Consider the following 14,025-nt stretch of genomic DNA (forward strand, 5'->3'; position numbering starts at 1 on the left):
CACATAAAGGAGCTAGAGAAAAAAACAGCAAATAGATCCTACACCCAGGAGAAGAAGAGAGTTAATAAAAATTCGAGCAGAACTCAACGAAATCGAGACCAGAAGAACTGTGGAACAGATCAACAGAACCAGGAGTTGGTTCTTTGAAAGAATTAGCCAGCCTTATTAAAAAGAAGAGAGAGAAGACTCAAATTAATAAAATTATGAATGAGAAAGGAGAGATCACTACCAACACCAAGGAAATACAAACAATTTTAAAAACATATTATGAACAGCTATACACCAATAAATTAGGCAATCTAGAAGAAATGGACGCATTCCTGGAAAGCCACAAACTACCAAAACTGGAACAGGAAGAAATAGAAAACCTGAACAGGCCAATAACCAGGGAGGAAATTGAAGCAGTCATCAAAAACCTCCCAAGACACAAGAGTCCAGGGCCAGATGGCTTCCCAGGGGAATTCTATCAAACGTTTAAAGAAGAAACCATACCTATTCTCCTAAAGCTGTTTGGAAAGATAGAAAGACAGAAAGAGATGGAGTACTTCCAAATTCGTTCTATGAGGCCAGCACCACCTTAATTCCAAAACCAGACAAAGACCCCCCCCCAATATCCCTGATGAACATGGATGCAAAAATTCTCTACAAGATACTGGCCAATAGGATCCAACAGTACATTAAGAAAATTATTCACCATGACCAAGTAGGATTTATCCCCGGGACACAAGGCTGGTTCAACACCTGTAAAACAATCAATGTGATTCATCATATCAGCAAGAGAAAAACCAAGAACCATATGATCCTCTCATTAGATGCAGAGAAAGCATTTGACAAAATACAGCATCCATTCCTGATCAAAACTCTTCAGAGTGTAGGAATAGAGGGAACATTCCTCAACATCTTAAAAACCATCTACAAAAGCCCACAGCAAATATCATTCTCAATGGGGAAGCACTGGGAGCCTTTCCCCTAAGATCAGGAACAAGACAGGGATGTCCACTCTCACCACTGCTATTCAACATAGTACTGGAAGTCCTAGCCTCAGCAATCAGGTAACAAAAAAGACATTAAAGGCATTCAAATTGGCAAAGAAGTCAAACTCTCCCTCTTCGCTGATGACATGATACTCTACATAGAAAACCCACAAGACTTCCACCTCAAGATTGCTAGAACTCATACAGCAATTCGGTAGCATGGCAGGATACAAAATCAATGCCCAGAAATCAGTGGCATTTCTATACACTAACAATGAGACTGAAGAAAGAGAAATTAAGGAGTCAATCCCATTTACAATTGCACCCAAAAGCATAAGATACCTAGGAATAAACCTAACCAAAGATGTAAAGGATCTATACCCTCAAAACTATAAAACACTTCTGAAAGAAATTGAGGAAGACCCAAAGAGATGGAAAAATATGCCATGCTCGTGGATTGGCAGAATTAATATTGTGAAAATGTCAATGTTACCCAGGGCAATATACACATTTAATGCAATCCCTATCAAAATATCATGGACTTTCTTCAGAGAGTTAGAACAAATTATTTTAAGATTTGTGTGGAATCAGAAAAGACCCCGAATAGCCAGGGGAATTTTAAAAAAGAAAACCATATCTGGGGGCATCACAATGCCAGATTTCAGGTTGAATTACAAAGCTGTGGTCATCAAGACAGTGTGGTACTGGCACAAAAACAGACACATAGATCAATGGAACAGAGAACCCAGAAGTGGACCCTGAACTTTATGGTCAACTAATATTCGATAAAGGAGGAAAGACTATCCATTGGAAGAAAGACATTCTCTTCAATAAATGGTGCTGGGAAAATTGGACATCCACATGCAGAAGAATGAAACTAGACCACTCTCTTTCACCATACACAAAGATAAACTCAAAATGGATGAAAGATCTAAATGTGAGACAAGATTCCATCAAAATCCTAGAGAAGAACACAGGCAACACCCTTTTTGAACTCGGCCACAGTAACTTCTTGCAAGATACATCCACGAAGGCAAAAGAAACAAAAGCAAAAATGAACTATTGGGACTTCATCAAGATAAGAAGCTTTTGCACAGCAAAGGATACAGTCGACAAAACTAACAGACAACCTACAGAATGGGAGAAGATATTTGCAAATGACATATCAGATAAAGGGCTAGTTTCCAAGATCTATAAAGAACTTATTAAACTCAACACCAAAGAAACAAACAATCCAATCATGAAATGGGCAAAAGACATGAACAGAAATCTCACAGAGGAAGACATAGACATGGCCAACATGCATATAAGAAAATGCTCTGCATCACTTGCCATCAGGGAAATACAAATCGAAACCACAATGAGATACCACCTCACACCAGTGAGAATGGGGAAAATTAACAAGGCAGGAAACCACAAATGTTGGAGAGGATGCTGGAGAAAAGGGAACTGTGAACTGGTACAGCCACTCTGGAAAACTGTGGAGGTTCCTCAAAGAGTTAAAAATAGACCTGCCCTACGACCCAGCAATTGCACTGTTGGGGATTTACCCCAAAGATACAGATGCAATGAAACACTGGGACACCTGCACCCCAATGTTTATAGCAGCAATGGCCACAATAGCCAAACTGTGGAAGGAGCCTCGGTGTCCATCGAAAGATGAGTGGATAAAGAAGATGTGGTTTATGTATACAATGGAATATTACTCAGCTATTAGAAATGACAAACACCCACAATTTGCTTCAACGTGGATGGAACTGGAGGGTATTATGCTGAGTGAAGTAAGTCAATCGGAGAAGGACAAACATTATATGTTCTCATTCATTTGGGGAATATAAATAATAGTGAAAGGGAATAGAAGGGAAGGGAGAAGAAATGTGTGGGAAATATCAGAAAGGGAGACAGAACGTAAAGACTGCTAACTCTGGGAAATGAACTAGGGGTGGTAGAAGGGGAGGAGGGCGGGGGGTGGGAGTGATTGGGTGACGGGCACTGGGGGTTATTCTGTATGTTGGTAAATTGAACACCAATAAAAAATAAAGTAAATCACTTTGACAAGATATATGCTTTTTTTACTGCTAAAACAGTCTGAAAGCAACGTTCAGCAACGCCCCCCCCCAATCTTTTCAATGTTTTTATGAGCAGCAAAATTTTTTTAAAAGATTTATTTATTCATTTATTCATTTTAGAGAGAGAACATAACCAGGAGGGGCAGAGGGAAAGGGATAGAGAATCCCAGGCTGACTCCACACTGAGCATGGAGCCTGAGATCTCACAACCCTGAGATCATGACCTGAGCTGAAACAAAGAGTCAAGTGCTAGCCACCTAGGGGCCCCAGTAGCAATTTTTTATCTTAAAGAGCATATTTAATGCCAGAATGCTCCCAAAAGTCAATTAGAAATAAATCTAATGAATAAAGGGGATATTTTAAAGTAGACAACAATTATTTTTAATATAAAACATTTTCACAGAATGTCTTTTGTCTAACGTTAAGAGATCAACACAAATAAATTTACTTCCAAACAGGACTTTTTTGGCCCCCAACTAAATTTGACTTTTCAATCATTATCTACTTTGGCCACAGAGTGGTACAGCATAAAGAATACAGAATTGGAATTGAAAAAATAAATTCTATTTCTGTCTGTCTGTACTTCAAATCACTGAAGTTTTCTGAGCTTATTTCCTCAGGTTTAAAGGAAGGGACATAAATTAGTTTTCACTATTAATGTCTCTCCCAGCTCTGAAATGCTAAGATTCTAGCATACGTACTAATAATACCACTATTTAAAGCAAATCAACTAGGGGCACCTGGGTGGCTCAGTCAGCTAAGCTGGAAGAGTCTTGATCTCCGCTCAGGTCATGATCTCAGGGTCCTGGGATCTGGCCCCACATCAGGCTCTGTATGTAGTACAGAGTCTGTCCTTTTCCCTCTTCTTTTGTTCCCTCATCCCTCATGGCCTCTCAAACAAACAAACAAATCCAAATACCTGCTTTTGTCCTAAGTCTTTTAGGTAACTGGAAAATCACTAGTCTCATGACTATCTGTCTATCCATTTATTCATCTTTACATGTGTCTACCCATGTGTCCTTCTAAGGACTAGAGGTTAACTCATGTAACACAGAGAACACAAAATCACAGAATTTTACGTCATGAAAGGTCCTAAAACAGGAATGAGATGTAGTGAATGCAAAAGATCTATCGTCAGCGCTTCAATCAACCAATTTAGATATAGTATCTTTTTTTATATCTTCTTTTTGTTACCTGAAACAATTATTCTTGACATTATTTATCCTTTGAACATTACCAAACACATCAAGTACCTCACTTGTAGACGATGTTAAACATAAAAAGATACTCTTTCTCTGCCCTGAATGAAACTTTTTTTTTCCCCCCACCGGGACACAAACAGTATGCACTTGTATTTTTTGAAGTACCTTATCAGGCTGACTGACTATGAAAATACTGCTGATAGAAATTATACCTATTTATGTCTTATTGCCATAGACATACATACCATTCTTTAAAGCCATACTGTAGTCTCATTACTTTATGGTCATACTTCCATATTTTCATCTAAAGAAACTATTAACTATTAAGAAACTATTAGATAGTTTAATCTGGATCTAATCAGATAAATCTATAATGTGGAATAATAGTCTATACCACTGATCTGAACTTTTGAAAACAAAACAGAAAGATATGAGAGGTGCTGCAATAATTAAGAGACATTAATAAGCAAAGGCAATGTCTATCTTCATAAGATACCAGGTCATTTTTAAGGATAAAACACAAAAGGCTATAAAAGTATTCTTAAACTATTAGGGATATCTGGATAGAGACTATAATTCTAGGTAATATTAGTGAATTAATGTTAATTGTCTTAGATGTGATAATGATATTATAGATGTGAAAACAATATTGTGGTTATGTAGAATATCCTTATTCTTAGGAGATTCATATAAGTATTAATTCATATCAAACTGTCATGCCTACAACTTCCAAGTGGATCTATAAAAAAGTGTATAGAGGGATGCCTGGGTGGCTCAGTGGTTGAGCGCCTGCCTTCAGCCCAGGGCATGATCCTGGATTCCCGGGATCATGTTCCACATCGGCTCCCTGCATGGAATCTGGTTCTCTCTGCCCATGTCTCTGCCTCTCTGTCTCTCATGAAAAAGTAAATAAAATCTTTTAAAAAAAATGTACAGAATGCCTGGAGGATAAGGGAAGAGAGCATGCAACAGAAAGTCTGTTAGAAAACATGTGGTAAGAGGCTAACAATCTGAATGAAAGTTATATATACAATTTTTTTCAAAATAAACTGGGAAAAAAATTTAGAAAAACTACATAACCTTTACTTTCAAATAGCTCACATAATGCACAGATATGAAATGTGTTATATTATATCACTGGATTATAACCTAATGCAAATGAAGGGCATCTTGCTTGGAGCACTGATATATAAATGAAATGGATCTATATGATAAGAGTATCTCTGTCATGCTTTGCCTATCTCTAACTCTCTATGCCACTAGACAGGGTAGTTTTTCTAAAAAATTTTAACCACTCACATCATATGCCTTAAAAATCCATTAACTAGGGGCACCTGAGTGGCTCAGTTGGTCAAGTGTCCAACTCTTCATTTCAGCTCAGGTTGTGATCTTAGGGTTGTGAAATCAAACCCCACATTGGGCTCTGTGCTGGGTCAGTCAAAAAAAAAAAAAAAAAAAGCCCATCAACTACCCATAGCCTTCAGAATAAAATTCAAATTCCTTAGTTTAGCATAAAATACCTCCTATATCTGACCAGTTTTTGACTACCACCTATATGCACATACTCCATATGGCTGAGTCATGCTAAACCATAGGCATAAGAAATTTGCAGTTCTTTCTAGGGCCTCTAGTCTTGGGAGCATATTGCCCCTTTTGCTTAGTATGTCTATCAGCCTGCCTCCTTTTCTTGGCCAACTCCTCATTCTTCAAGATCCAACTCACATATCATTTTCCTCTAAGAAGTCTTCCCTGATCTTCTTAGACTAATATGGGCTCTTCTTTTGTGTTTCCAAAGCAAACTTCAATCAGATTATTAAAATATACTATCAAAAAAATAAAATAGGGCAGCCCGGGTGGCTTAGCAGTTTAGTGCCACCTTCAGCCCAGGGCGTGATCCTGGAGACTGGGGATCGAGTCCCGCGTCGGGCTCCTTGCATGGAGCCTGCTTCTCTCTCTGCCTGTGTCTCTGCCTCTGTGTGTGTGTATCTCTCATGAATAAATAAATAAAATCTTTAAAAAAATAAAAATAAAAAATAAATAAATAAAATAAATAAATAAATAAAATAAAAATAAATAAAATAAAATAAAATAAAATAAAATAAAATAAAATAAAATAAAATATAAAATAAAATAAAATAAAAATAAAATAAAATAAAATAAATAAAATAAAATATACTATCATTTTCTGTAGCCTCCCTAAGACAAAGACTATTTTCTATTGCAGTAGGCCTGGCAAATGACATGCAATAGTATTTAATATGTGTTAAATGAATTAGGTAACAGACTTGAAAGATTAGATCAGGAAATAAATCCTAAGACACTTTCACTAACCTGTAGATGGTGGACTCTGAATAACATCTGAAAGGTTATAACCTCCAGAACTATCTGAACGCTTACGCGGCTTCTTTTTTGCTTTTGTTTTTGCCTTCTTGAACATACTTTCCCTATGAAAAAGAGCAAATATATAAAATGCATTTTTTAGAAATAAGTTACGGATTAACAACAGAACTACAAATTCTGAGTATATATAGCATTTTAGTCAAACAGAGAACACAAAAATATGCATGCTCTATTTGCATTTATCTATGTGGCCCAGAGCAAATTACTCTGTTTCAATGAACCTCAGTGTGATACTCTTAACTTGTTCTAACTCTACTATTTCTGTAAAATAAGATCGTATATAGGAAAATAATTTGAAAAGTAAAATCAGTTATCAGAAACTTTAAGCAATCCAAATGCTAACAAACTCCAGAAAAAGGGTTAAAAAAGACCTCTGGAACCCAAGAGCAGTTTCTCAGTGAGCTATACAGTATACATAGTAAGTGACTTGAATGCCTAAAGATTTTAACAAGTCATTTATCAAGTAGAGGAAAGTAATTCTGTAACCAGTTGATAAAGGAGCCTAACACCCAGATTGGAAATTCTAAATTCGGCTTGTCAAATGGTTGGCTACACTATAGGGAGATACTGTAGAACCTGGGATATTTTGTTGGAGGATTTCCAAATGTCAGTCACTGTAGGTCCTATCTTGAACCAGTAAGGTTCTCTATAGAGAAAATTTTATATAGAGAGCTGATGCACTCCTCTTAGGTTCAAACTCTCCAGAGGGCAAATATTTCTGCCAAGAAAGGGGCACAGGAGGGGCAATCACTTGGTTGAATGGGGTTCAGAAAGAGATCATGCTCTTTGAAAGAATCTCAAGGGATGCCTGGGTGGCTCAGCGGCTGAGAGTCTGCCTTTGGCTCAGGGCATGGTTCTGGAGTCCCGGGATCAAGTCCCACATCAGGCTTCCTGCATTTGGAGCCTGCTTCTCCCTCTGCCTGTGTCTCTGCCCCTCTCTCTCTCTCATGAATAAATAAATAAAATCTTAAAAAAAAGAAAAAAAAAGAATCTCAAAAAATGCTCTTTTCCAAATCTAATCACTTAACCTGGTTGTCATAAACCTGGTACCTCTAATTCTTAAGCCTTTCTGGAATTTTGCTTTAGTTTTCTTTTTGTTCTAAGTCATTACACTCTCAGCAACCACTTTCCAACTTCCAAAACTGTACATCTCCTAACTGCTGTTTTCTCCTTTCCTGTTCTCCCTGCTCTAGTGCAATATGCCTTTCTTATTTCTTTATCATAATTTCAGCAGGGTTTGGGAAGGTAGCTAAGATAAATGCACTTATTCAATTTGACATTTTAATTTGAAAGCTGTATTCCTTCTATATTTATACTTAATTTTGTTACATCTGTAAACAGTTATACACTTACTTTCTTATAATAAGGCTAAGAATAAATATAAATATATACTTATGTCAGGATTCTCCAATTTTTCTTTTTCAGTATAAAGCTGTTAAGAGTGTCAAAGATTGAGGAGGGGGAGAGGAAGGAGAGGAGGGAAAAAGAGAAACAGAGCTTACGAATAATTTTGTTCCATATTTATTTCTTCTTTCAAAAAGACATCTCCATCTTCTACTTCCAAATAGCTAATATCTGGTCCATCTTGGTATGGTGTAATGACTCTTCTATCCATTGCTGGAATCTATTTATATTTAAAAAAAAAGAAAAAAGAAAAAGGTGTTCCTTTTTAAATACAAGATTTGTAAAGACTTTTAAAATAATAGGTAAATCCCACTTGTTTATATTGATATGTGGTTACATTAACAAGGAAAAGTCTACAATGCCTAATGACTTCCAAAGTCCAAGGTTTACAACAATGGAAAGAAATTGGTTAGATTTATTCATTTATTCCAAAAAACTGTCCAAAAAAAAAAAAAAGCTCCATCTTATTATCACATCCAAATTAATTCATTTCTTAGGGATCATGTGAATCCTTATTTTTGTACTATCCTAAACTTTGGTATAGTAACAAATAATGAAAGACTCAAAAAGCTTTCAATAACTTTCATTTAGAAAGGAATTAAAATAGGGATGCCTGGGTGGCTCAGCAGTTGAGTGCCTGCCTTCGGCCCAGGGTGTGATCCTGGAGTCCCAGGATCAAGTACCACATTGGGCTCCTTGCATGAAGCCTGCTTCTCCCTCTGCCTGTATCTCTGCCTCTCTGTCTCTCATGAATAAATAAATAAAATCTTTAAAAAAAAAAAAAAAAAAGGAAGGAATTAAAATAGATAATTTTATCATTGAATACTTTCAATTTTTGATTATCACACTAATCTGTGGGATCTATAAAAAAAATTATGTCCTCATTTTTAAAAGATCCTAATATATTAGAATTCATTAGGAAATTATTCCATTGAGAAGTGTGACCTAATATAATATAGTACTACTTTGGTTTTATTATATTATTGGAAAAAAAATAATAAACCTTACCATTTTTCTATAAAACACAGAAAGATCCTTCAAAACACCATCACTTAAAACATCAAGAGACCTAAAAAATAAGATAAAAAATTCTATCTTGAGGACTTAATTTACATTGCTGAATAAGTAACAGTTATTTTTAAAATCAATATGCCAGCTATTACAAATTCTTTTTGGAAGTATATATAGTTATATATTTTAAATGAACCACATTATATATATACAAGTACCTTCAATAAAACAACTCTTAGAAAGGATTTTTCTATCACTCATTTATATCATAGCAAAATACTATAGTTCTTCCTCAACATCCCAATAAATCATAAATTAAAAATCTCTTATGTCAAAAATACATTTAATATACCTACCTATTGGACATCACAGCTTAGTCTAAACTACCTTAAATGTGCGCAGAACATATACATTAGCTTACAGTTGGCCAAAATCATCTAATGTAAAGCCTATTTCATAACAAAATATTGAATATCTTATGTAATTTATTAATTACTGTACTGAAAATATTAAACAAGTGTGTCAGTTGTTTACACCCTTGTGACCCTATGTGTCACTGGGAACTGTGGCTCCCAGCCCAGGATCACCAGAGAATATCGTACTACTTATCACTAGCATGGAGAAAAGATCAAAATTCAAACTTTGCAGTACAGTTTCTACTGAATGTGTATCACTTTCACACCACTGTAAAGTGGAAAAATCCTAAGTCAAATCATGGAAAGTCAGGGGTTACACATATTCATTTTCCAACCTTCCAATCTTTAACTACAAAAGGAACACTATATTGACATAATACAATGGCCTGATACCTGAATTTTATCTAGAACTATCACTCACAGTTACCTGAATGCCTCTGAGCAATGCACTTCACTTCTTTGGACTTTAGTATGTTCACGACATATAAAATAATGTTTGGACTAGATCAGTTGCATTCAAAGTAGATTTCAAGGAACTCTCAAGTTCCAAAGAGATAATTTTAAGGCATCAGTGAAAAAGTTTACATTTTAAAATATATTTAAACTATTTTTACAAGTGCAAAACAACTTGTCTATTCTGTAAAATATCAGTTTTTAACATTTTAACGATAATTAACTTGTGATGTTCTATCAGTTTCGGTGTAGCTCTCCTTTTTGAACATCTCTACATATTTATCTACACTCCTAGGAAACATATTTGATAAGGAATAATTATATCTGTACAATCTTTGTTTTAATCTGAGTTACACATATCTACTCATGTAAAATTACACAAGTAGACATCACCACAGCACATGTGTCTTTTTTAATGGTTCACCTGACTAACCTGTCACAACATAACAATTGAACAATGGCAGTGAGACACATCATTTTCCAATATGATATTTATAGATAGATTTGGTACTTATTTTGCATTTTGGTTGATTCTTATCTGACAAACTGAATGAGCTTAATTTGGCAAGCAAAAACTGCTTTGATTACAATTATTAATATAAGATCAGCAAAGAAATTTATTACGAAACCCTAGCCAGGTTCTGATACTAAAATACTATTGGCATTTTAAAATCACATTGTCTGTTATCCCATAACATTAATTTGCATTTGAAAAGCATTTTCTACAAAATAACAAAGCATTATACTATGAAAAGAATTTCCTCTGAATTGAACTATATGTAACAATTATTAAGAATCTGTTAGTGGGGATCCCTGGGTGGCGCAGCGGTTTAGCGCCTGCCTTTGGCCCAGGGCGCGATCCTAGAGACCCGGGATCGAATCCCACATCAGGCTCCCGGTGCATGGAGCCTGCTTCTCCCTCTGTCTGTGTCTCTGCCTCTCTCTCTGTGACTATCATAAATAATTAAAAAAAAAAAAAAGGAACTAGACTGAAGAATCTGTTAGTGATTCACCTAAAAATCAGAACCTTTTATTTCAATCATATTTTAACATTAGTTTCATTAAAGATTATCCTGTCTTTGAAAGGTAAGATATCAAAAACCTGTTACCATTATAATAAATTAAATGGATCAAGATTTTGATTGCCAAAAAAGGGTTCCTGCATTTTCTCATCAGTAATAAGAGGATATAAACAGAATCTACTTCTTCAGAAGGTTTTCATGAAAATCAAATGAGATCTACATAATACTTTTTGAATGCTCCCTGGCACATAGTATTTGCTATCATTATTATGACTAAGAAAAATACGGCGGCGCCTGGGTGGCTCAGTGGGTTAAAAGTGTCATGCCTTAGGTCATGAGCCAGAAGTCCAGGGATCGAGCCCATCATCAGGCTCCATGCTAAGCGGGGAGTCTGCTTCTCCCTCTGCTCCCCACCCCACTCATACTCTTTCTCACTCTCTCAATTAAAAAAATAAATAAATAAATAAATAAATAAATAAATAAATAAATGAATGAAATGATACTAAAGCTTCAAAAATGCAAACTGAAAAAAATGCAAATTGACTCATCTAAAACTTCTATGTTCACCAAAACATTTTTTCTCACCGACTTTGTAGTAATAGAAATTTGACCTTATGTTAAATAAATCTGTAAACTTATTTCCTTAAACAATTCCACTAAGACAGTTGAAGACATGGGATAAAATTTCCAAGATCCCTGATTCTAAAAAAATCTAATAACTCCTAAATTATTAGCATTAAATTTTTCTAATCCAAGTAAACATCCATAATATGAAATACTAGCTTATAAAAAGAGTGTATATATTTAGCCAATTGTTTTATGTAAAATGTGTCACTTTTTATAAGAATCATTTCATTATTCATTGATTCCAACATAAAGACTTGAATATTCATCAAGCTTGCAACAAAATAAACCAACTAAGTTTTCAGGCCATCTGCTGGGCCTAAGATTGACTAAGGAAGCAATATGTAATATAAGAAATATCCAAAGAGAGGGGCAGCCCGGGTGGCTCAGCGGTTTAGTGCCGCCTTCAGCCCAGGGCCTGATCCTGGAGACCGGAGATGGAGTCCCACATCAGGCTCCCTGCGTGGAGCCTGTTTCTCCCTCTGCCTGTGTCTCTGCCTCTTTCTCTCTCTCTCTCTCTCTCTGTCTCTCATGAATAAATATATAAAAATCTTAAAAAAAAAAAAAAAAAGAAAAAAGAAAAGAAATATCCAAAGAGAAAAATACAAGGAGAAAAGGAAATAAACTAATAACAAATTTTTCACATGCTTACATGTCAATTAAATGTTATCCTATTTAGTATTACATAGTTTCCAAAAGCCAAAGTAACATTGCTACCTTTTTTTTTTACAACTTTACAGTTGTAAATCAACCCAGACAAGAGATATGTACACTATAAAAAATATACTAGTAATAATATTTTTTTCATGAATTTCCAACAAGACTGTAAGCTCTCCACTGAGTCCAAGGATTTTGTCTGTTTTGTTGACAGTTGTATCTTAGCAGTAGCTGGCATATATGAGGCACTTAAATATTGATGGAATGACTGAATCCTCAAAATTTTTATTTTCTACAAATCTGCAATTTATCATTATGCCTTTTTAAATTAGTAACATATCAGCTATAATATATAAATAATTGCTTTCACAATGGTCATATAATGTATGCACCCAACCTACCTTGCTTCAAGTAAAGCGGCCATATTCAGTCCTATAAACTGCAAACAAGACAGTTTCAATTGTTCAGCATTATACATTGCTGCAAACTCCAGTACCATAGTAGCATTCTTAAGGGTAACTACAAAAAAAGAGTCAAAATGAGATAAAAGCCATATTACTAAAACAAATACAATATACTTATTTTTTAAAGTTGTCAGGTTTGAACATTAGGAACAAGGAAGTAGTTTCTTGCTAAAAAATAATGTATACTAGAGCAAATATAGAATGCGGTTTTCCATCCCAATGTGCCAAACCAATTTTAAATGACTGGTTATGAGGAGAAATAAGCACACCAAAAGAAAATAAAAATGACATGTTACAGTGTCACCTAAAAGCAAACACACATTACAACTGACCATCTTCCACCTAACATTTTTACAGTAGTTTTAACTTTCACAGATAAACAACTTTCCTTTTCATTTATATAGCACAGAATAGTTATTCTCCTATGAAACTAAAAAGATCTTAAGACTAAGAGAATCTAGGAATATGGCTGGCTCAGTCAGTAGAGCCTGCAACTCCTGATGTTGAGGGGAGTCTGAGCCTCATTTTGGGCACAGATATTACTTTCAATTTTTTTAAAAATATATTTTAAAATAAAAAGTAAAATTAAAAAAAGCCAGGGGTCACGTTAAGGGTAATGTACAAAAGAAGACTAAGATACACTGATGAAATCAGCCTATAAAATATATTTACACTGAGTAATCCATCAGAATTTGTATGGGTGTATTTACATAAACACATATACACACTATATATTTGAAAAATAATTACATTTAAATAACACTGTATTCATGCCATGTATTCATTATTCATGCCAGTGCAGAATCTGGTACACTGTACCAAAGATTCTTGATTTGATTACAATCTTAGTACTTTATATATGAAGTGTCCTATTTTGCTAGAGGCCATCTAAGAATATTCTATCTACCTAGCACGTAACTTGGATTTCTCAAACCCCTCCATTCTTTATTTACTGTGAGTTCTAATGAACAGAAGAACACACCTGTTTTCTACACCTGGCTTACTCCACATGCTTTTTTCTTCCTTGTAACTCTGTCAAAAGGTATAACTACAATCCATAATAGTCTGCTCCACTCCTAACCAAACCTAAAATTTCAACTAATCATGAACCCAAAGTCTCCCCTTTCGCAAAAATAAAAATGGATCATATAAAAACTCTAGAGTTGTTCAGCTAGGAACAAGGACTGCCCAATACTAAAAGGCCACACCTCTGTTGAACCCTTCTCTTACTAGGTTCTAGGAAAATCAAGATATTCACTGATAAGACAGTTGTGCAGCATGGGCCAAAAAAGAATACAAGCAGTGCCAGGAAAGTCATTTGAACAACTG

At 35.1% G+C, this 14,025-nt stretch overlaps 1 protein-coding gene across 7 annotated transcripts in view; it reads right to left on the minus strand.

The window, feature by feature from the left end:
* IBTK (inhibitor of Bruton tyrosine kinase) overlaps nucleotides 1-14,025 on the minus strand; it is a 99,841-nt gene that overhangs the window by 39,062 nt on the left and 46,754 nt on the right. For all 7 annotated transcript variants that reach the window (XM_025444350.3, XM_025444348.3, XM_025444349.3 and 4 more), the window contains 4 exons: nucleotides 12,634-12,751; nucleotides 9,058-9,118; nucleotides 8,148-8,269; nucleotides 6,577-6,689 (listed from right to left, as the gene is read on the minus strand). In XM_025444350.3, coding sequence (XP_025300135.3) covers nucleotides 6,577-6,689; nucleotides 8,148-8,269; nucleotides 9,058-9,118; nucleotides 12,634-12,751 — 414 coding nt within the window. The remainder of the gene's footprint in view (nucleotides 1-6,576; nucleotides 6,690-8,147; nucleotides 8,270-9,057; nucleotides 9,119-12,633; nucleotides 12,752-14,025) is intronic.

The sequence above is a fragment of the Canis lupus genome, chromosome 12, assembly GCF_003254725.2.
Source record: "Canis lupus dingo isolate Sandy chromosome 12, ASM325472v2, whole genome shotgun sequence".
In the NCBI taxonomy this organism is placed as follows: domain Eukaryota; kingdom Metazoa; phylum Chordata; class Mammalia; order Carnivora; family Canidae; genus Canis; species Canis lupus.